At 44.8% G+C, this 26,923-nt stretch overlaps 1 protein-coding gene across 5 annotated transcripts in view; it reads left to right on the top strand.

Moving 5' to 3' along the window:
* The window catches only part of LOC126522364 (uncharacterized), an 81,426-nt gene that overhangs the window by 574 nt on the left and 53,929 nt on the right, over positions 1 to 26,923 (top strand). For 4 of the 5 annotated variants that reach the window (XM_050171102.3, XM_055066381.2, XM_050171101.3 and 1 more), the window contains exons 2-4: positions 203 to 304; positions 3,590 to 3,766; positions 15,720 to 15,785. In XM_050171102.3, the coding sequence (XP_050027059.1) occupies positions 287 to 304; positions 3,590 to 3,766; positions 15,720 to 15,785 (261 nt within the window). In that variant the 5' untranslated portion in view covers positions 203 to 286. The remainder of the gene's footprint in view (positions 1 to 202; positions 305 to 3,589; positions 3,767 to 15,719; positions 15,786 to 26,923) is intronic. The other variant, XM_072288766.1, reaches the window with a different exon arrangement.

Below are 26,923 nucleotides of genomic sequence, written 5' to 3'. Positions count from 1 at the left end.
AGCTGACTGGCTTTGGACGCGACAAGTACAACCGCAGTGTTTGTTTGCCTACCATCCATCCAGAGTGTTTGCTTTTGCCTACCACGTCAAGCAATGCGTGTACTAAAACACCTGGTCGGGCTCTTAAGTGCAACTGCACCAGTTTCATAGCTTATTGTGCGGGAGATGCTGACTGATGCTCGTTTTTTCTTGACACATGTAGGCTCGGTTACGTGCCCGTGCCCGGGACTTTGAAGGTGGCGTTGGCGCGCAGCTCGTCAAGGTGAAGTGCCTGGAGCTGCAAGCCATGCCGAGAATCTACCAGGTGAGGCCTTTCGATCGAAACTTCTTTCAGAGAGGGTAGTGTCCAGCAGCACCTAACGGTCTGGATCGAGCCGGCATACTGAGACACTGCCGCCATACTGGGACACTGTCAGTCTTCTGACGCGCTTAGCTTTAAGTTTTCAGAAAAGTACAAGGAGAAGACGAAAGCAGTATACGAGGCCTACTATGTCAGGCATTTGATAGTAGTATCTTTCGGGCGCCAAATGTGAAAGCAACAAAATTTGCATAGTGAACAGAACGTGCTTTGCATACCGAATGCTGTGCATGACCATGAGATATGCTTTCACGAAAAGCAACTGCAATTTTACTATTCGAATACGCTAATCCAATTTATCTGTGATTGGTCTGTTCGGTCACTACATTGCCACATATTTCTTGTCATTTCACGTTTACTATATGTACAGTCGAGGGCATCAGGGCACCAGCAGAAAAATTTTCTTCTAGCAGCCATGCAATATGAAATTGTTTTAATTCATGTTGCTGTTCAAACAGGCACACATAGGCATTACCACTTGATTTCAGTCTTTATGCCTAGACTGCAAAAAAAAAAAAAAAATCTTTCAGCGCACCTCTGTTTCCTAAACTTTTGCACTCAACTGTACTTCTATCAAGTACACTATTTGCACCCTTTGTTGACATCATGTAGTTCATTTCTCAGTTATGATGCCAGCAGCAAGGCTATCACTCTTTTCCTTTTTTTCGAGTACTAACGTGACGTTTTGTTTACTTATATTTTTCCAAATTTTTGAGCTATAGCTCCCACTAAGGAGCACACCATAGGGAACACTTGCAGCACTGCTGTTCATTTTCCTTTGAGCAGCAGCATCATACTTGGTCTTACTGCTACACAACATTGTCAAATTTTGCTTTGTCCCGCTGTCACAATAACTTTATTATGCCATCTGTGCGCCACACATTATTTGCTAAGAACGCTTGTTTTGTGTGTTCTTGGGCTGCTGAGCACGACGTCGCGGGATCGAATCCCGGCCACGGCGGCCGCATTTCGATGGGGGCGAAATGCGAAAACACCCGTGTACTTAGATTTAGGTGCACGTTAAAGAACCCCAGGCGGTCGAAATTTCCCGAGTCCTCCACTACGGCGTGCCTCATAATCAGAAAGTGGTTTTGGCACGTAAAACCCCATAATTAAATTTTTTTTTTTTGTTTTGTGTGTTCCCTCCTGCATGGACCTACGCCAATCCACAATAGGAGTAAAATAAAAATAAAGCCATCTTCAGCCTTTTGAGACACTTTAGTATGAAATTTCGATGTCCTGTGTTTCTCAATGCGAGAGGAGCATCTCCAGCCCTCGGTAGAAGGGGTCATACCTGTAGGCAGTTTTATTTCATGGAAAGAAAGAGCCCTCACGGTCCCATAGCATTTTGATGGGGGTGAAATGCAAAAATGTTCGTGTACTCTCCTGAGCAAGAGTGTACGGGCCAGAGATTGTCCACCTATAAATGTACTTTGGAATTGAGAAAGAACCCCAGTTCAAAATTGTCATTGTGAGCTTTTGAATGCATCCGTTGATTCCAGTTTGTGCGGTGTTTTGGCATGCGAAACGACAGAATATAATTTAGGGAAAGAAGTCAAGCAGTCACTTTAGCCACCCTACCTGCACCACTCACTGGTCGGCACTTTGTGCGCACTTCAGAGCTGGATTGAAAAGGTGGAGAGATTTTAAAGGCAATCAATATTATATATGGTCAAAATTAATTTGTAGGCCTTGCCTGCTAGAAATTTCTTTCAGAACCCTATTGGGCATTTGTTAGGGAAGAGAATGAGGACATTTGGAGATCGGTTCAACATCATATTGCATGGTATTTTCACCATTCTGGCCCACGTTTCTGCAGTGGGAGGTCCAGAGGTTGACAGGTTGAGTCTTATCCAAATTTTGAATGCCTACTCTTAATGAACCTCACCTTAGGCAGACAGTCACATCTGTGATGTCGCCACCTGTCACTTGTTTTCATATTCTTTGTGGCTTAAGTCCCCCCCTCACAGGAAGACTGCTATTCTGATTTGAATCAGTAATGGAAGAATATGAATTTGCTTATACTATCTTCAAAAGGATGCTGAAGAAAAATATTTGGTACCTACCACAATCACAGTGGCTCAGTGGTGTTTAGTTCCTGGGCCGTAAGGTCGCAGATTCGATTCCTGGTAGCCAGCATTCTAAGGATGGAATGTGAATTCTGTATTTGCAGAGCTTTTACTGCAAAAATAAGGAACCCCAGTTGGTCAAAATTAATTTGTAGGCCTTGTCTATGGCATCTCTCGTAGTCCCTTGTTGAATGTTAAACCTTATTCAGTAAATCCCAGGTTGCCTTTTTGCAAACCTAAGTATGCCAATGTTGCTGTTGCTGCTAGTTCAGCAAGCTCAGAGAGACAAAAGAGCAATACATGTGTATTGGCATCGCCTCAAGCTTCCTGCACCAGTCCTTGCCGCACTACATTTCGGCACCATCTGTATGGTGCGAGTTCATTGTTCATCAGTAAAAGAACAACTGTACTGCATAGAAAAATAGGCACTCAACCTAGTGACTTCTGTGGGCATTTCTTGCAGCAGGAGAGGCTAAACACTTTAAATTCATCTAGGTATGGCATCAGTGGCACTGCTGTTCGGGCACAGTATTAAAGAACGCAGTTTGACATTCATTTTCTCTACTAGTAATCAACCTTTGAGGGAATGTATGTGCACTTTTGAAACAGTCTTTTAGCCTAACATGAATGTTTCTCGTTAGTGTCTCTGAGGCAGCTTGTTACTGGTCGTGAACTTTTAGACCAAGAATTAGCATTTAGCACGCACTAAGTGAAGAAAGGGAGGTTGTTTCAGTGATGTAATTGTTCCTGAGATAAAGCAATGTGTCATGTCAGACACTGCTTTTACATACAATGTGGGCAGGCAAGGGTTAAGATGAAATTGGACATGGCACTCATGCATAGAAATGTGGTGCGGGTTAGTTAAATATTACGATTGATGAACATGGTGATAATGATAAATGAACATGGTGAATGCATTTCTTTGGGCTCATCTATGCGCACACTACTTTTTGGGCTGGTTTGGGCTCATTGCCTTTTGGCATAGTGTAAACAAATGCACAGTTCATTCAGATTGTGTGAACAATCTTATGAGCTAGGTCAAACTTCAGTTTGTGATAATACGTACTGCAGACCAACACTGCCCTTTGCATTGCTTTAGATGGACATTGGCTTTTAATCTGTAGTGTGGTTTTAAAATGCACTGTCCTGTCTATTGTGGCAGGCCCATGAAAATGCTGCAGCCAGCCCAGCTTCAACGACGGCCAACTCCCAGCAAAGCCCTGGCCATAGGAGACCGGTTGCAGGCCAGCTAAAGAATGTGTGTGTTCCTTCAGCGCGGCCACTGCCAGCCAGCTCACCTTGTGGCTTTAGGGACGGCGGAAAACAGCGACTCCGCCAGGTGAGTGGCACACAGAGTTACACTTTGAGCTTCTGCTGCAAATGCCAATCATTTGCTTAAGTTCGTGACCTTTGTTAAGGGGTTTTGAGGGGGTGCTTGGGTGGGAGCGCCAAAATAACAGATCGATATGGCAGTGACTTGAGAGCAAGAACTAAGCAAACTCCAGTTGACATTTACATAGTGTGAAGCATGCTTGGTTTGCTAGAGAATGGATGCTATGAATCATAAATGTTCTGCAGGGAATGATCACTGCTCTTGCGATGTATGTATCCTGTCTGTCTGTCTGTGTATATATACGTATATATGATACAAGCAGACGGTTGTGGGTGTAGTCAAACATGGTCACCCGAACACTGATTTTATTCTTCCTCTCCCCTCGCTTCCAGACACTGTCTGTCCATGCACCATTACATATTCCCCCTCCCACCAAGAGAGCGCGCACAACTTCAGTGGGAGCAAGGAGAGGATGACAAGTGAAAATATGAGAGGGTGCAATTAGTACATTGTTCCACCGGTAAACTCGTTACAACTTCAGAAGGAGGTGCGGCAGTCCGGTGATGTCCAGCTTAGCTTAGGTGGCCGAGGCTGGCTGTTGCGCTCGGGACAATGTATGCATGTCCTGATGAAAGAAAGCTTGGACACCTTGCAGCCGCGGGAACTCTCGTGTTGTAGGTGTCTGTTTGCCTGTCGTGATTTGTAAACATGCAGCGTCTCCTGTTTGGATGTTCGGTTCACAAAGTAGTTGAGGCTATGTTGGTCTAGTAAGCCCAGAAAGTGCCCACATCCTTTTCGTCATTGCAAACAGCATTGTCACAGGAGTTTTTGTGGGATGAGGACTGGTGGTGCTCAAGGTGTGGTTGGCAATGTTTCTTTTCATGGAACACTTTGTATTCATTGGCTCAATGTTTGGCTTAGGAAGCTTGCGCAGACTTTCTTTGTGTTGCATCTGTGCTTTCAAGGACAGTTTTCCTCGTCATTTGTGTCAGTGTTTCTCGCTGATATTGTTCTTCGATTTGGCCTTTCTGATATGTCTGCAGTAGCTGATCTATCATTTCTTTTGCCGTATGTCATCAGCTTGTTATCCAAATTGTTGTGCTAAGGAGTAGGCAGCTACCACAATGCTTGCAGTTTTGTGTTCTCTCCAATGTCAGAAGATTCTTCCGAGGCTGCTGTGATGCTGCTTAAGATGGATGCTTCTCTTAGTTGGCACTGCGGGACATTCAGTGTGGATGCTTCTTCAGTGGCGGCAAGTTGATAACTTATGCTCTGTAGAGTGCTCGGAGATAGCAAAGCTGTTTGCCAATGCAAGTGAATGCTGTTCATGAAAAGAACGCTCACTATTGTTCTGACAAGTAGTCTTAGTGGGAATGAGGTCTGCTTCATTCCATCAGTAGAGGCCAAGGAGCTGGCTGACAGGTCTTCATCCTCTTCACTTGTGTGAGAAGGAGGTTACAGCCATAGACGAAAATGGTCACTTGAACTTTGCTCTTGGTCTTTGCCTTTCGGCCACAGTTCATCTGTACTACGTTACATACATATACAGCCGAACCTCGTTATAACGAAACAGGATATAACGAAATAATGGTTGTATTGAACTAAGGAAAATTCCCCTTGAAATCATCTAAGGGATTTGTGTTGCAGTACAAGCATCAATTGATATAACCGAGTAATGAAGCTCCCCCTTCAAGTGCGTTATATTGAGGTCTTGCTGTATGTGTAGAATGAATGCATAGCCGGTGGCATTGGGCATGTGCATCTCTACAAATTTGCAGGTGCCCAGGATAGAACGAGTGCAGTGTGTGTCCCTAGAGCAAGTGCAACTTTTGCAACTATTGCAAGTGCAACCATAAATGTAGAGCGAGGGTGCCCAGCCTTTCATACAAAGCAGCTTCTCAAGATGTGCAGAGGTCATGGTTCATCATGCAGTCTTGCACATTTTCTTTCGAAGCTCAAAGCTTTTAATTCAGGCAGAAGTCACGTATGGTGACTATCCAAACCACGGCTTCTTTCCTTTTACTGGCTGCTTTGCTTACATGCTGCTTTGCAAAAGAGGCCAACTACAGCAGACTCTCGTTGCAACAGACCCTGATAATCCAACAAGAAACGTTCGTTTTATCTGAAGTCTGTAATATCCAAAATGCCTCACTTCCATAACTTTGGTCGCGATGTGTAACAACGTTATTGCAAAACGCAAGTGACGAGCGTCGAAAGTAAAAAAAAAAAGTATGTTTTGCCCAAAAGGCAAAGCGTCGATTGCATTAGCAAATTAGTAGACAGCTATGCGAAGTAAGGATAGTAGTTTTATCTCGCTCGATGACTGTGACAAGTCGCTGTCAAAACGTTGGAGTGAGGAAGCGCGGCAGCGGCAGTGAGTGAATTGATCTTCATGCTGCCTCTCACTTCAACGTGAACTAAATGTCGAAAGCACAGTGTATACAAAGCTACCATCACTGGGCGTACTTTGTCCACATCGCAGATCGCTTCCAAAGTAGGGCGCCTGCGCAGAGCACTTTGTCCACATCGCAGACTGCTCTCAAGATACGGCGGCTGTTCAGCCGCGCCATAAGCAGCAGCCGCCAGTGTAGAACCCCCCCTCTGCCTAGCCTCCCCCGAAGCCTTGCACAGAAAAGATGGCGCGTTTCCGCCGCTCCTTCCTTTCTCTCGTGCGCGATGTTGAGATGTGATCATCAGCTGACCCTTGCAAGTCAGTTGTTAGCCTGTGTAGACATGGCAAAAGTACATTTTATACGCCCAATTTTGAAAGATTGCTAATTTCGTCTGCTGTAGCTGATAGTCCATTGTAGTGCGGTCTGTTAAAAGCGAATTTCATTGTGTTATTAAAATAGGTGGAACAGACTAAGGTTGAAATATGGTCCGTTATATCCAAATGATGGTTGTACGCGCGTCCATTGTAATGATCGTCAACGCTTACATGAAGAAAGCTTGATGTACTCGGACAACAATGCTTCGCATTAAGGTGAAGGTATCGTGGCTGTCATCTTGCGTGTACATGTAGTTCAGATTCTCCCACCAGGCGATGCCACTCAATCACGTTTGGAAAAGGGGGGGAAAAAAATCTGCTCTTCGCCGTTGCAGCATGCTCCGCCTATCCCTGTTGCCATGTTGCGACAGGTGATCTGCTGTAATTGAGGAAAATGCCTCCTCCCCCTCTTTTCAGCACAAGTTGCGCCTGGCACCATTGTTTTGTTGCTGCACATGGTGGCCTTCTCCCCGCTGATAGTTTTAACAGTAGCTCGGTTGAACCTTTCTCTATGTAAAACTGTTAGTGCTGCTGATGGTGGCTATAGGCGTAAGATAGTTGTTGCTGCCGCTTTTGATGTGGCTGTCATGGGAGTGCGGACCACTGCTTCAAAATAGTTAGAGTATGCTTAAGCTTTGCCTTTAACAGTGGAGTGCGATAGCATTCAAAGATCCCCAACTGCTTCTCGTGCTTCCCGGTAATTGCAGCGTATGTAACCGTAATGTTTACCGGGAAACGCTGGCCGCGAACGCTATGCACGAAGACGTGCCTTCTGGTCGAAACACGGCCTCTTGCATGGGCCATGATGTGGTGGAGGCGAGCACAATCTTGAAGTGTTTCAAGGAAGCGGGCGCACCGCTACGTGGACTCCAAGATATCCACACGCCGGTGTGTGCAAATGCCAGACGCCGTCGGCAGTCTATGAATTGTAAAAATGCTGGAAAGGGAGTTTGTTTTCGCATAACAGAATTGTTTTCTTGTATAGTCAAATGACAATCCGAGAGCTATCATAGCTGTAGGTTGTGTGCAAGTCGAAGTTTACGATTTTTTCATTTATTTTAGCTTTCATGTATTTTAGCTCAGTAAATTCCTTGCATCACATGGAGGGCCTAGGTATGTGTGGTTAAAAAAACTTTTTACCGATACGACGTCCGACGCAGTCACCGGATTTTGTGCGACACAGGCTCCTAAATGCTACTGCGTTAAAACAGTCTGTGTAGATGGCCTGCAGGCTGCAGTGCTCACTACCTCGGTGAAATCCAACACTTGTAGTCATAGAGAGATTGAGACTGAAATGGCTGGAACCTTGGGTAATCTTGATCCTCAACTAGTATTTTTTTTTCTATTGTCTACTTTGCCAAGAAAAAAATTCTATTAAGTATGGACCCGCTAAAAGAACATTCTAGGCTTGAAATGGTAAATATACCTTTGTGCCTCTAAACACGTAGATAGAAAGGAAGGAAATTACTGTTGACCGCAGTAACTTTCTAGCATGGTCTGCCCACACCTGAACAGCAGTCAGCGCTGGAGGAGGGGTGATGATAAAAGAGAAGGCATGAACGTTAGTAGAGACTATAGTACAGTAAAAACTAAATATTTACTACAGAGCGACTAAGTAAAAAGAAAAGTTCATTTGTGGAGCGACTTCCTCGAGAAAGGTTTTCACTGGCACTGTTAGGTCGCGTTGAACAGCGAGGTGGCAAGGCCCGACTGCTCGAAGAAGTCTCAGTGCTTTTGTAAGCTACCCCGCATCGTGCATAGAAATGAGAGCTGTGTGCACCGCTGACACCAGTTTTGTTTTGACGGCAAGTGACGCATGACCTGCTGCCCATTTGCCATTTGCCTTCTGATGCCCAGAAGCCTCCCAGCAGGTTCAATTCCATTACTTCGGCCATTTTGCGCGCCATGCAGTGTGCCAAAAAGGATGCTTTTTATATACATGGGCGACGGAAAGGCTTTGCATGTAGCCAACTAAAGCACTATCCTCACGCATCCCAAAACAGGTGTCGTTTATGTAAGAGGTGTTCTTTTTTTGTTTTTTTTTCGCTGTTTGCAAACTGTATCAACATGAATGGAAATTTGGGCATCGGCCGTGTCTTGGTGCGAGTGCCTGCTCCTGGAATTGCCGAAGCTAAGCAGTGTTGATCTGAGCTAGTACATGAGAGCGTGACCACTTCTAGGGACGCCATTCCACAGCAGGCAGAGCTATTATCAGTCGATAATAGCTCTGCCTCTTGTGGAATAGTTATGTTCCCCTTATGCAATAGAGTTAGGGTAACGGTGACGAGGGATGTCCCCCTTCCCCATGCTAGCAATTACGCATCACCAAAATATGCATAAAAAGCTGAGGGAAGGTGAGCAGACGCAACCCACGAAAAGGTAGAGGTAAGTGGATACAGCTGGAAAGTGCCCATACTCCTTATGGCCTGCTTCCTTTCTCATGTGTGTGGGACGTTGCCTTCTTTCCCTTTCGAAAGACATCGCATTTTCTATTGTCCCACACTTACATAAAATATTTATTATACAGGTTTGTTATATATTATTATTATTTATTATATATATTTATTATTATTTCCTTTATTATATATTTTCCATCAGTCAATTACTGATGTCCACTTAATTGGTTGTTTACCAAAATATATTGCAGTCGTAGAACTGTCACGGGGACAGCAGCTTTAAATTCGAAGGTTGCAGGTGTACTGTGGAGATCAGTTTCTGGAAATGAAATACTATTAGGGGTGTGCGAAATTTGAATGATGTACATAACGTCCTATTCGATTTGGTGTCAAAAGTTACTGTTCGTACACCCCTACAAAATAGACGGCACACTACATGTGATTAGGCTGTTTTATTGGGATATAAATCATGCACACTTCCGGTGCATGCGCTGTGCTGTCGCAGGTGCATTGGTGCACCCGCTCGATAACCCGCTCAGCCCGCACGCATCTTATTGGAGGTTGCGTCATTCGAGTTTCAGAGCCACGGTACAGTCAAATGGCAAAAGAAGCACAGTGCAGAACATTCGCAGAACGTCCACTGCTAGCACTCATCGTGCAAGCGTTATAATCACAATGGCAATCGCAAGCACATGCGCATAGCCTTGCACACAGCCCCCAGATGTTTACCAAGATTTGCCGACAGCCGTTTTCATTGCTTTTGCGAAGGACACCTTCTCTAGCTCCCCATGACACAGGCATCCATTGCCAAGTTCTCGCACTGGCCTTTGGGATAAGATCACACGCTCGACACAAGCAAGAACTGCATAAATAGATTATTTGGCAAAAGTACCTTTTTCTATAACGCAGCAGTCTACATAGCGTAAATTGTGCAAATGTTGTCTGCTGTTCTTGCGCTCACCGTGCTTTTACTTTTTTTTTCTGCTGATTTCAGAGGCTTTCAAGCACATGTGTACTCTTGTGCATGCTTCGCAAAAAAAGGAAAAAAAATGGCAGTAAACTTTCCTCAATCGGCTGCCACGCACTGAAACACAGATGGCAATCACTGCAGTAATTTTTGAGGGTACTATGATTACTTGAAAAAGAAAGTGGCCAATGTCGGGGTTCGGGCATCATGTGAGAGCGACGATTACACGGGTAAATATGATATATATTTGCACCAGATGACCACCTACTGGAAATTACGTGTTTCAAAACTTCACTGTGTGTCGGAACACATGACATTCAGTATGTTGCGCGCGGCTTGAAACGCTACAGGTCATGCAGGCATCTGCAATTTTTGCTGCAGTTGGAGAAATGAAAGGCTCACTCATTGCTTGGTACTAATCCTATCGTTCAACTGACGTCGCATAGAATAGGGCAGGCACAATACGCTGCCTAACACATCCCACCTCACCGCAAATGGAAAAAAGTTTCCAGATATCGTTGTACGAGCCTAGCAACTAGGAGGAGGCAAGGGCAAGTTCTGTGTCCACTTCAAGAGCGCTTCCACAATCGTCACCTGTGAACAAACGTGAGCACCCAGGAACTTTTTGAAATCTTACTTAATCTGCAATTCTTCGGGACACAATGGCACAATAGCCTAACCTACTGGCTTGCTGGCATGCAGTCATGGTGTATCGTGCACGACGCTTTCCTTCTTTCTTTTTCTTTTCCTCCCAACAGCCACAATTGAGTGAGCTGCTTCAGGACCACGTTGAAGGTCTGGTTGCAGACACGTGTGCTTGAAGGAATGTCTGGTGGGCGCGGTGACTACACCACATTCGTAGAAGTAAAAAACTCAAACCTGGAGAAAGAATCCAGCTGCATTTTGCCCGCTTTGTAATGTTTAGTGGTGCCACATTTGACAAATGCTGGAACTGAAGCGAAACAGCTTGATATTTTCTTGCACAGATGGCGCAACCAGCAAAAGATGCCTCGAGGTGTATTATTTATTGAAATTCTTTTGTTTCAAGTACTGCCTAGTAAAACTTGTGAGGGCTAGTAATTAAGACATTCTATGGCTCTACTAATGTGCAACACTTGTGAATTAGCATGTACATGAAATGAAATGTCAGTTTGCACAGACCTGGCCAGCAGAAAAATTGGCTAATTTCACTGCTCCCTTGTGATATAGCAAGGCAGACGCACACTGAAGACCTCTTTATTCCACAGCGTGCACGCTTATATAGCTTTTGCCAAAACGCTAGCGGTGTTTCCGAGACGCTAGCGGCGCTTATGAGACGCTGTTAGTATGAGGACACTACACTTTCTCCCCCCAATTTTTTTTCAATTGTAAACCCCAACGCTCTGGCTGCTGACGCTCTCTTGTGCTTGTCCGAAGAGGGATTGGCCTAGGTGATTCTGCATTGCCCACACCTGGTTGGCCGAGTTCGGGGCATTGGGATGGAGTCTCTTCAGATGTATGGCAAGCAGGCCCCTTCTTTTGTGGCGTTGCTGGCTCCTGGCGTCTTCGACAGATGGAGCCAATGCAGGCAAGTGAGATTCCGTTAAAGGGAGCGTCTGCAGAGTTCTTGGGAATGGCACAGGAAGAGGAATCGCGGGCTGCTCAGGAATTGGAAACGTTGCCCCTACCGGATGGTCTGCGTGAACGAACCGCTCTTGGCTTTGTATGTTCACAACATAAGTCACAGCACTGATTCATCTGACGATTATACCAGTAATCCATGCCACTTCATCTGGTCTAGTTCCTTTCACCCGCACCGTGTCACCTTCTTTGAACTCGCGCCAGTGGGAAGCAGGCTGCTGAACGTGCCATCACTAGTCTTTTTTCCAGGCGGTTCTGAAGCTAGGGGTGCAGCATGGTTAGCCGTGTCCTTGGACTCCATGATAGGAACACATGTCTGTCCTGTCATCTCGAGCGGCGTGCCACCGTAACTTTTCAGTTCGAGAAGGCGCTTTGTCAGACCTGGCTTCCGAGGCAGTTGAGCGTAGATCTGCTTGTTGATAATATATACGGCCGCACCAGTATCTATGTGCATCCTCACAGGTTGACCTGTGATTTTCACTTCTGCAAGATAGGGCCTCTGAATTTGCTTGTTTAAATCAACTTGAAAAAGGTGAAAGTGGTCCGGCTCGGTCTGTACCTTGAGTGCATTAACCACTTCGCCATTTTCCTTCATGCAAACGTTCGCTAAGTGGCCTACTTTCTTGCACCACTGACATTGTGCCTTACAATATTTGCAATCACTTGCGTCGTGCTTGTCTCCGCCTCTGTAGCAATTTCCGCTAAAACAGCAACCTTGTGGTGTGCTAACCCTAGGTTTTTATTGTGGACGGCCTTTCTTGCTGACAGCGTGGATAGCTTCGTCCATTTGCTGATTTCCATTGGACGGCCGGATGCTCTTTGGCTCTCTTTTGGAAAGTTCCGCTGCTTTCGCCAAGTTGCACGCTATTTCAAAGTTGAGCTCTTTCCTCTTGAGCAACGTTGCTTGAATGGCTGGGTTTCGGAGCCCCACAACAAAGCGGTCGCATAGTGCATCATCCAGAAAAGCCTCGAACACGCACTTGGCAGCCTTGTGTCTTAGTTCAATGGCAAACGCTGAGATGGACTCCATTTTGAGCTGGTGCCGGCAATTTGAACCTCTCGGCTATTACTTGGCTACCCGGCACGTAGTGCTCCTTCAAGGCGTTGACCACGTTCTCGAAGGACTTGTCCTCCGGTGTAGCAGGCAACAGCAGGTCCTTGAGGGTCTTGTACGGGCGTCTTCAGAGGGCAGTGATGAAAGCCAATTTCTTCAAGTTGCTGTCTTCAATTTGCGTGACTATCCAGTAATGGTCGAAAACTTCAACATGTACAGTCACTCTGCCCTACCCACTTCGCTCGGTGCCAATGTTAGCCAGACAGGTGCTGCTCACAGACGTGATCCCATCCTCGTCGCCAGATGATATAGCAAGGCAGATGCACACTGAAGCCAACGAAGGAATGCTCTTTATTCCACGGTGCGTGCGCTTATATAGCTTTTGCCAAAATACTGGCGGTGTTTCCGAGACACTAGCGGCCCTTCTGAGACGCTGTTGGTGCGATGACACTACACCTTGTAGATTCCTTAATCAACATAATACAATTTTCTCTTCGTAGAATTGCAGAGAAGTGCTTGCTGCTTGATTATTGAAAATTTCAGTTTCAGCTTGAATAGTTTTACCTTGTCTTTGGTAATGTGTGATTATGTATGGCCATAAATTGTCAATTTGTAGTAATAACTCGTGAACTGTTCATCAGAAACCCAAAACAACTTCACATAGATAAGTGCACTGTAACCTAGAAAACCAATAAATATTTTTGTTCTGTGTTGAAAAGGAAAGATGTTCATTCATAAACCCTTATTGTTCTATTGCCCATTTTTATTAAGGTCTGTATAAATTTCTAATTGCATTACATGCTAAATCTCTTCATAGAAACCTTGTATAACATTTCATTTAAGGGCACAGCAGTGTTGAACAGTTTTGCCGGAAACGCAGTACAACGGAGGCTAGTACATGAAAAATGATATTTTTTTTCTCGCGCTGTTTTAATTGCCGTCAGGTAATGCTTCAGGATAGACGATAATACTATGCGTCATTGTAAAGCGCAGAAAGTAAGCTTTCTTACGCAATATAGTTTACATCCATCTAATGAGCTCAGAAAGCACAATGCATCTCCAAACAATGGCTAAAATACAGAGTGCGTGCCACCAGAGTGGTACCGTCACCTAATAGTTGTCCTTGCTGGATCTGGACTTCTATATAACGCACACGACTTCTTTGCTGCAGTGCAAATAAAGTGATATTGAGTGTTGCTGCTTGGTGTACTTGACAGCGCATATGCTCAGGGGAATACGTGAAGGTGCACAAGCCACATAACATAACCTATAGAACCATGCCTACAACCCTATGTTCTTTTTATTGTGGACTAGGCCACTCAAATGCTCCAGACAAGTTTCTAAATCCACAAAGTAGTTGTCCAATATGGCAAAGAGCATGCATGATAGGACAAGTGATATAAACACGAGATTCCCTTCATATTGCTCGTCTCGTCGTGTGCATTGTTACGAGCCCAGCTTAGAACTCGTGTACTTAATCGTGTTGCCTGATACATACAGGTTTGGGATCACCCAAGCTTCTTTTTACAAATGTTTGTTTGCACTCGTGATTCGCCTGTGCCGTGCTTTCGTCAGCGGTTGTGTGCCAGGCAAGACAGGAGCACCAGTTGAACACTGCCTACTCAGCGGAGTAGGAGGCGTAGTGAATGTTTGTCACACACCCCGTGAATGAGGCACCAGCGCTGGGCCAAATTCCAAAGACATCTTATCAATTTCGAAAAATAACCCCACAAAAGCATGGTCAATTAATAAGGCCTTCTGGTGTACCAGTGAACGCCGGTTGGGGTCCGAAAACAGAGCCCAGAGTTGTTGAAACTCAGTCAAATACGTAGTCATCAAATAAGGTGGTGCACACTTTGGCTGGGCACATCACAATGCAGTTCAGGCGGGTGTTCGCAGAACTGGAAAATAATGAATGACAAGAACTAAGAGTTAACATATAGAGTACAGAATGAATAGGAGTACCAAGTGTCCACTCGTATTGACCCGTACTGGTCTTAGCCAGATGTCCTCGACGTAACTTGAGGCAAATCTCGAAGTAGGGATTTCTGGAAATACAGATGCCCGAGGAACTCGTCGGCTAGCGTGTCGGGGAATCCCCTTCTGCAGACTGTCGGTCTCGCTTCTCCTCACCGGCGCGGCCTGAACCCCTGATTACAGCATGGCACTTTTATTGCCTTCGCCAGCATTTCTCGAACTTTCTGACACTCGTGTTTCCATAGCATGAATAAAGCGTAGGAATCTCCTAGATATTTCTTGTGTGTTCAGCCGCAGCCAAGGAAATGTCTTCGAGGAGGGTGGTGACTCGTCCGTTTGTGCATGCTCAGGCTGTCGCCCTCCTCTCACTCTGCTCACCATGTGTCGAGGTCTGAGAGGGTATTTCAGCGCGCACCCTCTCTCTCCTCTCTCTCTAGACCGTAAACTCTACATATTTTGTAGAAGCTTCTCTGTTGATCGTGTCTGTTGTCTGTGGCATATGTGTTTTCTCCCTCTGTCAGAGTTGTCGCAGGGTCGACGTGCTCCTTTGCTGGCTTGGGGGATACGTGACGCATGATTTGATAATATGCACTTTTGTGACAACATTCGAAAGGCTAGATGCCTGCACGATGTTTCCCCAAGCATACACTTGGGAAAGCAGTTGTCTGCGCAGCAGCTTGCATCTTCAATGGGAAGGTGTGCATACGATGGTGACTTTTCATTTAAGGGGTGCCAAAGAGGCTACGTGAGCTTTGTGGTCCAAAATATATGGCTTTGTAAAATTATTGCCGCAACACAGCTGGCAGAAAAAAATGCTGAGCATAGTAGTTATGTACAACCAGGAAAATGCTCAAGAGATCAGCCACACTTTTATATTCATTTTCTTTCTTTACTTCTTTTGTTTTGCATTTTTTGTGTTCTTTTTTATTGTGGAGCTGTAACAAGTAGTAGGGAAACTTGGTCGAGTTAGTGAAAGGTCATATTTGACAAGCAGCAGCCAACACAACTGCTGTGTTGTGGTGCTCTTTTCTTCATCCTTGTATAGCTAGTGCTGCTGCATAAACAAGCTCCACTTCAGATGTAATGGCTTGAAATCAGTACTGAAATTTGTGCCTGTCAGATGCAGCTAGTAGACATGTCTTGCAACAGAGCTCTGCTTCTCCTTGTGGCTCATGCAGTTCTGGCAACTTGTTTTGGATGAACGCAACACAGCCACATCGTCGCCGAGCCAGCAACACCTGCAGGTTGGTTTCTGTTCTTTTTTTTTTTTTTTTGTCACATTGAGTTATTAGAAGCGTCATGCAGTACAATACTGTTTGCGGATCGAGCTGATATGTTCCTCGACCCACAGGCGTTGTGTGTGTTCCGGCACCACGTACCGAGCACATGCGGGTTGGAACCTCTCGCGTATAACCGTGCACGGCTTAGCCGTGTCTGGGGAAAAGGGGATCTTGGGAGTCGAGCCGATGCTGGGTGTTTGGACCTTTAAGGCCCCCAGGCGGAGGCAACACATGTCTTTGGCCTCTGCTTCACATAGACGGCACCTTCAGACTGGCCCACCTAAGGGGAATCGGCAGTCTCCTTTTCCTGTCTCTCTCTCCTCAAACCTTGCCTTTCTCTCTCTCGCTTTTTGACATTTCCTGTCTTCTCTCTTCCATTTACTTCCTTTCTCCTTGTCGGCAAGGGTAAACCTTGTGCGGCTATCCTACCTTGGGTACACCATATTTGGTTGTAGTGACGGTGTGTGACTGGCATCGTGCAGACTTGTGCACAAGCTCTGCCGCATCCCCGTGTTCAGCTCCATGGTGGGGTGGTCGGCGCCGTTGCCAAACACACATTTTTCTCATGGCAGTGCAAGCCTCTGTTGTCTATGATGCGTGCGTCTATTTGTCGTACAAAAATCCCTCACGTGACCTGATCCTAGGTGCCTAGGGACAGCATCGTTTAGGGATTTTTGAGAAGGCGCGATGCTGGCGCCGAGCCATGCCGAGCGACGCCGTGGTGTGTTCGTCCTTGGCGTGATCGTTCTCTGGACCGCGCGTTGTTCAACACATGTTCAACATTGCAAACGTGATTATGTTTGCGTTGCTTGTGTGTTGGTTGTAGGTTCTGTGTTACTTGGCGGAAAGCCGTGAGTAGTGCCGGTGCGGTAGTGCGGCTTTGGCTTCGGTGAGCTCTGGCAGTACAGAATCTGCGTTGTGTGACCCGTGCTTTCTTGAGAACCCGGCGGTGGTGACAATTGAAATATCGAACTGGCCTAGCGCCTCGGCAGCGAAGTTCTGCGAACCGCGATGTGGCGTCGCCGTGTCCGACTTTGCTTAACGGACATCGAGGGATGTGCTGCTCGCTGCAAGTCATGTAAATGCAACTGCGTCGACCGCCCACTGTTCAGCGCTGAATGTGTGTTTGGTGTGCTGTGCTTAAAACGAGTGGTGCAGCCGTGCAGCGGGGGTGGCGGAGGAGTAGAGTGGCTTAGGGGCTTCGTTTGCGCGTTCACAGACATGTGCTCCCGTCTTGGTCTCATTAGCGGCTGTCGCGGGAATGTGGTGTGCTAGCTACTTGCCTAGTATGAAGTTTACGACGCTAACACACAGCATGTTCACGTTTTCCCGCGCTATATGTGATTTGCATGACGGCCGATTTGAAAACGAGACATATGTCTGTGTTCTTTGCGTTTGTGTGTTGTAAATTACTTTCTGTTGTGGAAGTTCTGGGAGTCTTATTACGCAAGGAGTGTGAACGTAAACATAAAAACGTGTGTCTGAAATTTTTAATTACCCATAATACCCTTTACGACTGATAAGTGGGCTACACGGCCTGTGTGAATCAGCTACCGTACGTTGCGACGCTCTTCCGTGCTGTAGACGGATGCATGGTTTGCGATTATTTCTGTACTGTTGTAAAAACCATTTGTTTATTCACTCAATACAAATGTGCGGCTTCTTCGCCGCAGTACATTCTAGTTACGCGGTGAAGCATACTAAAAGTGGGAGGGGGCTGCTATCAGCCAGCATAGTATGTCCACTTAGGCGACCTGAGAGGCGGCGGGTGCGCGAGTGTATAATTAAAGAACTCTTATTATGTCCAGTAACAGTGGCCCCTTTTCACTTTTAGTATGCTTCACCGCAGTACATTGCTTAGGCTTCACCGCGATATATTAGTGTATTGCGAGAAAGATAATCGTAAAAAGCCTGATTATGCAATGTTTCTTTTGTAGCTTGCTACACCACAAAACAGTGGCGTAAATAAGCATCGTGCAGTAAAGCATACTAAGAGTGGAAAGGGCACATAGGTTTACACTGTGCTCATTATTTTCAATTGTGACATAATTTACAAATGCATCTGTACTCGTGGTAAGCTTCATTGACAATTCTTCATATATTACAAATTCATATTGCAGGGAAGCTTACTAAAGCACATTCGCCATTATGGTTCGTGTTGTTCACCTTCAATGCAGGAGCACAATGCGGATTCTTGCCCCTGCTTTTGGCTGGACTGCACATGCTCTTTGAGAATTGATTCATTGTTCGTAAGTGCACTGGTACTTTACTCTAAACTGGAGGGCTCAAGTTGATATGAAAGCACAATTTTTATTAAGGGGATAAGATGTTGCCGAGATGGTTGCAGCACAGCTTTTTTTTTTTCTTCCAGGCACCTTTTCTACTTGAAGCTGCCATTGCAGTGTTTCGAGCCTCTTTGAACCAGCACATAGTGTATATAAAAATTGGACACTGATTGGGAACATAACCTAAGTTCATGTCTATCTATAGTAAAAAGATGTAGCACGACCAGACAAAATAAAAGAAGGGGGTGGGCTGCAGCAATACTAAGTGTTAAATGGTGCTTTATCCTTTCCCTTGAGCTTTCTGTTTTTGTGCTTTCTATAGATCCTCCGCAGTAACCACGCGAGTGCCGAACTTGAGCTTGTTGGTTTCAAGTCTCATAGTTGTTACTAACAGAGCAGTGTGATAAACGAACAAGGGCTTGGTGGCATCCGTTCACCTTGCTTGCCTCATGGTGCTGCTTCATAAGCACCGTGAGCATCCAGGCCAACTAGGAGGGGAGGTTTGTTGCAATCGCTTCTGAAGTGTAATGCCACCAAACCAACAGTGCTCTCAATGACAGCTTTTGGAGAGTAGAATGCTTGCACCCAGCAAAGTCCTAAGAAGGAAGCATTCAGGATGTGCAAAGTAGGCTTTTGAAGCTGGCAGCATTACTGAAGGGGCTTTGCCCATCGGCCCGCTTTATAGATACACAAAGATGATTTGCTCTTTAAGAGGGATTGTTTCAGAGGTCGTTACATGGCAACAGTGCTGGGTGTTTAGTAGCTTGTCTTTGCTCACTGTTAATAATCTGTTCCTTCTCCAGCGCCCCTGTGGAAGTGCCTACTTTCTGGACACAATGTGCTCTCCATGCATGCATGCATTTTTAGCTTGTAAAGATGTCTATTGCCCCATAGCTCAAGCTGGTCCTTGCTGATGTCACCCAAGAAGGCATTGGGGTGTATGGCAATGTACACTTACAAAACACTGATGATACCAGTGAAACCAAATTAATGGAGCTGCTGTTCTTTTTTTGTCCACTCCATCCTTGTTAGTTACAATGAGCAATGTCCGAACAGAAGGCATATGTAGTTGGTCGTGCATAGCCTGCACGCTAAGACTTGTTGGCATGTTATGACCTTAGCACAGTGTTTATATGTAAAAACCTTTTGATGTGTTGATGACTTCCTTCTCTATCATACTTTGCCTGATGGAGCCAGCAAGTGGGTCAACCAGATGTTCAACAGGCTTCCCACTAGTTTTCCCAGAGTCTCCTTTACCAGGGTGCTGCTCATAGATATGTTTTCTTGACCTTGCACTGCACTTCAACCATGGCCACACCTGCTAAACCTATAGCATGCGATCAAAAAATGCTATACATCATGTTGCTCCAAACTCGCGACATGTACTACAAGGCCTTGAGGAACACCCTCATTTATTTACGTCCTCATCGTACTGTACGAAGCTTTGCATGATAAGTGCGACAATTAACATCTGCTGGTTTTTCAGTGTTAGTCCTGTCCAGCTTGATGAAAGCTATCCTGAGTGTTTCAAAAGCAAACGACCACTGCTGGACAAGAAGTGCTTAAAACATGGTCACTATAACCACATATGTCACACGAAATGAAGAAGGCCAATGAGTATACAGGCAGTTTACTTTATATCCAACAAGCTTGGTTCTCCCTTTGCTAGTGAGTAAACTCAACTTGCCTCGAATACTTGGCCTGTGACAAACTATGTGCCAGATGCTGTGTCCCCTGCAAAGCTGAAGATGTGTACGAGATCCTGACACCCTGCAGTGGCTTCTACACTGGGCTACTATAAAAACAACTGCCTTTACTAATATGCAAATAACATGAAAACGTGCAGAAATTTGGCTATTCATTGGACCCAACTGCAGGTGCAAGCCACTCTTCCACCAGATGTGTGTTGTTCACAGAAACTGGAGCTATACAAATGCAGATAAAAACAATGATGTTTGAAAGTATAGTAGAGTTGAACTACATTCTGCACAAGCAGTGCTATCTGCAGCGCTGGTACCTTATAGCCATAATTCATGGCTGCACCACCATTCAAAGGCACTATTCTTGAATTATTAACTTCTATTATATTTATGGTGGCCATATATTGCAATTACATATCATCCACATTGTGTGCCATATGGTCAAATGTCAATTATAATAGCCATTCCTAATCTGACATGCAACAAAAGAGCAAATATAGGCAACAAATTGCAATTCAAAGAGACAAAAGACAACCAGTGCACAAGTTAAGTGACAGACTTCCTTTTATTGAAATGTCGCATGTGTCATGCCACCAGCAGTGGGTAGCAATCTTTCAAGCTTTGGTGTGACGCTGTAAAACCACCTTGGCCACAAAAAACAGACACCATATTGTACAGAATGAAAGGGCAAGACTCCATCTAAGAACAGTCTATGGCACCACAAACTTGACATGGTGTAAATAGTGTTGACATGCCCTGCCCATAAAGACAAAGCAACAAACGCAGAAAACACGCCTTAAAATGCAATGTGCAGAGTCTGAAACCAACAAAAAACAACCCGAAAAAGGTTTCCCCAAGTCTTTCAACGATTAAAATTGTCAAACTGTCTCATCAGTTCTTACCTTGAAAAAGGGCCCTATGCTGAACTGGATCAAAGACTACCTTACTTACCGCACTCAATTTGTAGAAGTCGACCAGCAATATTCCATGAAATCTAGCATAAGATCCGGAGTTCCACAAGGAAGTGTTCTGGCTCCAGTTTTATTTCTCATATACATTAATGATCTGCCTTCTAATATTCCAGTCAACGTTAGACTTTTTGCTGACGATTGTGTTCTATATCAGGTAATCAATTCTCATAATGACCATGTGGCCTTGAACGACGCTTTGTCACTTGTGTACAAATGGTGTAACGAATGGCAAATGACTTTAAATATTAAAAAATCAGCTATTTTATCAATTACTAGAAAAAAGCTCTCATCAGAATTTAACTACACTATAAATAACGCCACACTTAACAAAGTAAAGGAGTACAAGTACCTTGGCTTAACATTAACACACGATTTCAGATGGGAGCGCCATGTTAACAACGTTGCCTCGACCGCACAAAAAAATTGTTTTTCCTGAACAGACGTCTTAGACTAGCACCCCCAAACACAAAACTACTAGCTTATAACACATTTGTCAGATCTGTATTAGAGTATGCTAACGTTGTTTGGTTTCCTTTCACCAAAGAACTCATTAACAAACTAGAAGCAATTCAAAGGAAGGCACTAAGATATATTTACAACAAACATAGGTTAACAGACTCACCCACAGAATTGCTAAAACAGGCCGGTATACTGACCTTACAAAAACGAGCCAAGCTTGCACGATTAAAATTTATGTATCAACTTATTCATAATGAATTGAAAATAGACAGTTCCAAATACTTATCTTTAGCACAAACACGACTCACCCGACATAAACATTCACTATCATTAAACGAACACTCATTTCATACGAAAAGCCATAAGCATTCGTTTTTCCCTTTAATGACACGTGAGTGGAATAAGCTGGACCCTAGTATTACAGGCAGCCCATCGTTTACTTTTTTGACATTAGCCGAAAATGAATTGCGTGCTTCACAATTATGATGTACCTGTGTCACCATCTATTTTTGTGCCATTTTATTTCATTAGATTGTGTACATAATAACAATTTCTTTAACGACACCTTAAACGTATCTTATGGATTACTACCTCTTGTGTATACCTCACTTTTATAACTTGTATTACTTGCCATTACTGAGTACTATTGTCTATTTACGCAAATTTACTTCTTTTCCTGTTGTAATTATTGCTTACCACCATAGATATTTGACAGACTACCTCATTACCCCTTGTTACTCTTAAATTTAATGCTATGCATTATTGTATAATTTATGCCTACCATTTTGTTCACCTTTGTAAATTTTCTACCTTTGATTACCTGTTGTTTTTTTCTCGTAACATTATTACAGTGTGTAACGTTACTTTTCTGCCTAGTACATTGTCTGCCTCTGCTAACTGCATGTCTAATATGTCTAATCTTATTATTGTGCTAATTATTATTGTTACACTGCAAGATAACTATGTATGCCCTTCCTGTTATGATCCCTGATGGGATCGACAGCATGAATAAATAAATAATAAACAATGAACCTGCACAGCTGAAAAGGAAGGAAAGTCCAATAGCAGGGCTGCAGAAAATGTCACCGAATAAATATACTTTGCTTACCAACGATACCTATGGTTTAGTTGTGGTCTGTGTATAAACTAAATGTGTACAAAGTTTTCTTGTTTAGAATGGTTTAGCAGAGAGGAAAAAATGACCATAAGAGCACCAGGTGTATGCATAGTCTACACACGAAAAGCCACTGCTTTCTTATATATTTTTTCTCTACTACTATTCATGAGTATTTAAGTGCCGTAATAGCATGGCTAACATCCTGCTGCAAAACACAAAATTGGGCAAGTTGTGGCATAAAGAAAATTGCAGCTTCATAATGTGAAACAATGATGCAGTAGCTGGTGAAATATGCGCAGGAAGCTTACTTCATGCAGTGTTTCTTGAAGTGAACACTTGCCAATGCAAGTCACTAATCTCCATAAAAAAGTCAAATAAGTAAGATTCGTATTTCTTCGTGGGAGTTGGGCCTCCCAGTGTTGAAGTGGAAGGACTTGGCTTATCTTCCTCCTCTTTCATATCCGGACTTGGCCACTGGTCTACACCAAAATAACCCTTTAGCTTCTTACAGCTGAATTCGTTTTGGTTTTCTCAAATCTATATTTGGGCTACCCATTGCTAGGTCTCACGCTTAATCAAAGAATGAATCTTTGAAATGAATCAATTCTCAAAGAGCATGTGCAGTCCAGCCAAAAGCAGGGGCAAGAATCTGCATTGTGCTCCTGCATTGAAGGTGATTAACACGTACCATAATGGCGAATGTGCTTTAGTAAGCTTCCCTGCAATATGAATTTGTAATGTACAAAGAATTGTCCATGAAGCTTACAGCGAGCATAGATGCACTTGCAAATTATGTCACAATTGAAAATAATGAGCACAGTGTAAACCTATGTGCCCTTTCCACTCTTAGTATGCTTTACTGCACAATGCTTATTTACACCCCGGTATTGCGGTGTAGCAAGCTACAAAAGAAACGTTGCATAATTAGGCTTTTTACGATTATCTATCTCTCAATACACCACTATTTCGCGGTGAAGCATACTAAAAGTGAAAAGGGGCCACTGTTACTGGACATAAGAGTTTTTTCATTATACACTCGCGCACCCGCCGCCTCTCAGGTCGCCTAAGTGGACATACTATGCTGGCTGATAGCGGCCCCCTCCCACTTCTGCGGCGAAGAAGCCGTACATTTGTATTGAGTGAATAAACAAATGGTTTTTACAACAGTACAGAAATAAACGCGCACCATGCATCCGTCTACCGCACGGAAGAGCGTCGCAACATACGGTAGCTGATTCACACAGGCCGTGTAGCCCACTTATCAGTCGTAAAGGGTATTATGGGTAATTAAAAATTTCAGACACACGTGTTTATGTTTACGTTCGCACTCCTTGCGTAATAAGACTCCCAGAACTTCCACAACAGAAAGTAATTTACAACACACAAACGCAAAGAACACAGACATAAGTCTCGTTTTCTAATCGGCCGTCATGCAAACGACATATAGCGCGGGAAAACGTGAACATGCTGTGTGTTAGCGTCGTAAACTTTATACTAGGCAAGGAGCTAGCACACCACAATCCCGCGACAGCCGCTAATGAGACCAAGACGGGAGCACATGTCTGTGAACGCGCAAACGAAGCCCCTAAGCCACTCTACTCCTCCGCCGCCCCCGCTACACGACTGCACCACTCGTTTTAAGCACAGCACACCAAACGCACATTCAGCGCTGAACAGTGGGCGGTCGACGCAGTTGCATTTACACGACTTGCAGCGAGCAGCACATCCCTCGATGTCCGTTAAGCAAAGTCGGACACGGCGACGCCACATCGCGGTTCGCAGAACTTCGCTGCCGAGGCGCTAGGCCAGTTTGATATTTCAATCGTCACCACCGCCGGGTTCTCAAGAAAGCACGGGTCACACAACGCAGATTCTGTACTGCCAGAGCTCACAGAGGCCAAAGCCGCACTGCCGCACTGCCACTACTCACGGCTTTCCGCCAAGTAACACACAACCTACAACCAACACACAAGCAACGCAAGCATAATCACATGTGCAATGTTGAACAACGCGCGGTCCAGAGACCGATCACGCCGATGACGAACACGCCGCGGCGTCGCTCGGCGCCAGCATCGCGCCTTCTCAAAAATCCCTAAACGATGCTGTCCCTAGGCACCTAGGATCAGGTCACGTGAGGGATTTTTGTACGACAAATAGACGCACGCGTCTATGATCAGTGTCTGAAAAGATGCCGCACCGAAGCATCATTCCAGTTCTCTTTTCGGAGCAACGCTCCATCATTTCCCAAATACTATGTACTGCACAGCAAAAACAGCATACCAAGGAAAGCTCTGCCCATTCCTAATGGCCAAGTGTCTAGAAGACAAAATTGGACCTACATACAAAGCCTCAAAAATGTCTAGCGGGGACCTCCTCCTAGAAGTAAATGACAGATCAAGCGCAAAAGTTCTTGGAACTTGTCACTGTCTCATCACCAATACTGATAATTTCACCACACAGAACACTAAATACAAGCAGGGGTGGGATATCGGAGGAAGAATTTATTGGCTTGAGCGATATGGAACTGCTGGAAGGTTTCCAGGAACAAAATGTTACCAAAGCACAAAGATTTGTCATCCGCAGAAATGACCAAGAAATCCTGACAAAACATGTTATATTGACCCTTGGAACAAGTGTAATGCCTACCTCGCTGGATGCAGGTTATGTAAAAGTAAATGTTGGACCATACATCCCGAATCCTAGACAATGTTTCAAATACCAAAGGCTTGAATATGCTTCCCATGCATGCCGAGAACAAACAGCTTGTGCTAAATGCAGCTCCAACGATCACCAATCTGACAATTGCACATCTTCCCTACATTGTGTTAACTGCAAAGGAGATCATCCAGCTTACTCGTGGTCTTACCCTTGCTAGAAAGAAAACGTAATTGCACTAGCTGTCAAAGAAAAAATCTTGTTCTTTGAAGCAAAAAAGCGATTGTCACACCTTTCACAGAAAAGTTATGCCGATATGATGTAGGTGGGGGCAGTGTCAGAGGCCTCGGGAGTCCTGCGAGCCCACACAGTGGTCCCGTAGTGACCCCTCCTGCCCCTATGGTGGAAGCAGCCAGCGCTGCTCCATCCTCTTCAAAGGTTTTGCAGACACCAGGCCCGCAGGGCCCTAAAATCATCCAAACTCCAAGGCCCGAGACACGTGTCTCGGTGCCCGATTCTCGGTCCTCCAGCGCTTCACAGCGCAATGGAAGTCGACCCAAAAACCCCGGTGACGTCGACGCCAAAGGACAAGCGCTCTATCGAGCACGGAAAAAGAGAAAGAAAATCCCAACAACCACGTCAAATAAAAAAGCAATAACCTAAAGGTTATCGCTCCTTTGTTTTAGCATTCTTTAGATCTGTGTCACTGAACGTCTCCTATTCTCATTCACTTTTAATGTCATCTTTACCTTTTAGTTTCAAAATGGCTTTTATTATCCACTGGAACTGTGAGGGCTCTTGCATAACTTAGGTGACATCAAAGATATGTTAAGTAACTTCTCTCCTTGTGCTTACAGGAAACAAACTTAGGCGAAAAGCACAAAAACATTTTAAGACTTCACTGTTGTACGGCGCAACCGTAATCGGACCAACCGGCTTTTGGGCGGTGTAGCCATTGTTCTGTAGAGTGGTATTGTAGTTAGAGAAGTTGCCATCAGTAGTCACATAGAAGCCATTGCTGTCATTGTTTTAGCACACAAAACCATCACCATTTGTTCAATATACATTCCACCACATTCACATTGTACTGTAAGAGATCTGAAGTTAATTTTAAACCACCTACATGAACCTTTTTTAATAGCTGGTGATTTTAATGCACATAACACGTACGTTATGGAGTAGCAAAACAACTGACACCAAGGGACAAACACTTGACGATTTTATTCTAGCAAATGACATACCGTAATAACCGGATTATAGGTCAGACCGGAATATAAGCCGAAAAAGAATTATTTTTGAATGGAAAAAGTACCGAAAGACACCTTGAAACAAATGAGACTCAGCCGGTTGCACAATGGTGACAGTATTTAAATGCTGCTCGTCTGTGCACCTGGCCAAGTTTTTAACAGTATCGCGCAACCATCGACCCGCGTGCTTGTCAGCACCTTATTAACGACGCTGAACAGCGAAACAAACGAGATACGCGCATGTGCACACATGCGCTTACTTTTGCCGTTTCACCACTCCATGCCGTGATCATAAGGTGCTGACAAAAACGCGGGTCGATGCTCGCGCGATACTGTTAAAAATTGGCCGGGTGTACGGTACACAGAAGGGCACGAAGTGCGCAAGCGCCACTCCGAATCAGAGCAACGCCTTTGATCAGAGTCATCCGAACTAGTCAGATGACTATTGCTTCTCGCTGCACAGTCCAAAGGCGTGCACCATCTCTACCGCTTTCAAACGGATGCATTCGACAGTCACAGGCAGCGATCTTACATGCAGCTCCCGGACGAACTCCTAAGCCTTGTCTTCCAGTTCTGCGGTCTGCTGCAGTCCGCCCCCGAAATGTGTTCTTTTGGTTGCTGCAAGTTGTAATGCTCTGCTTCTGCCTCCGCCAGTACCGAATGCTCTT

The sequence above is a fragment of the Dermacentor andersoni genome, chromosome 6 (assembly GCF_023375885.2).
Source record: "Dermacentor andersoni chromosome 6, qqDerAnde1_hic_scaffold, whole genome shotgun sequence".
NCBI classification, from domain to species: Eukaryota; Metazoa; Arthropoda; class Arachnida; order Ixodida; family Ixodidae; genus Dermacentor; species Dermacentor andersoni.
Note: the sequence above shows the minus strand (reverse complement) of the source record. Positions and strands in the feature narration are given on the sequence as shown.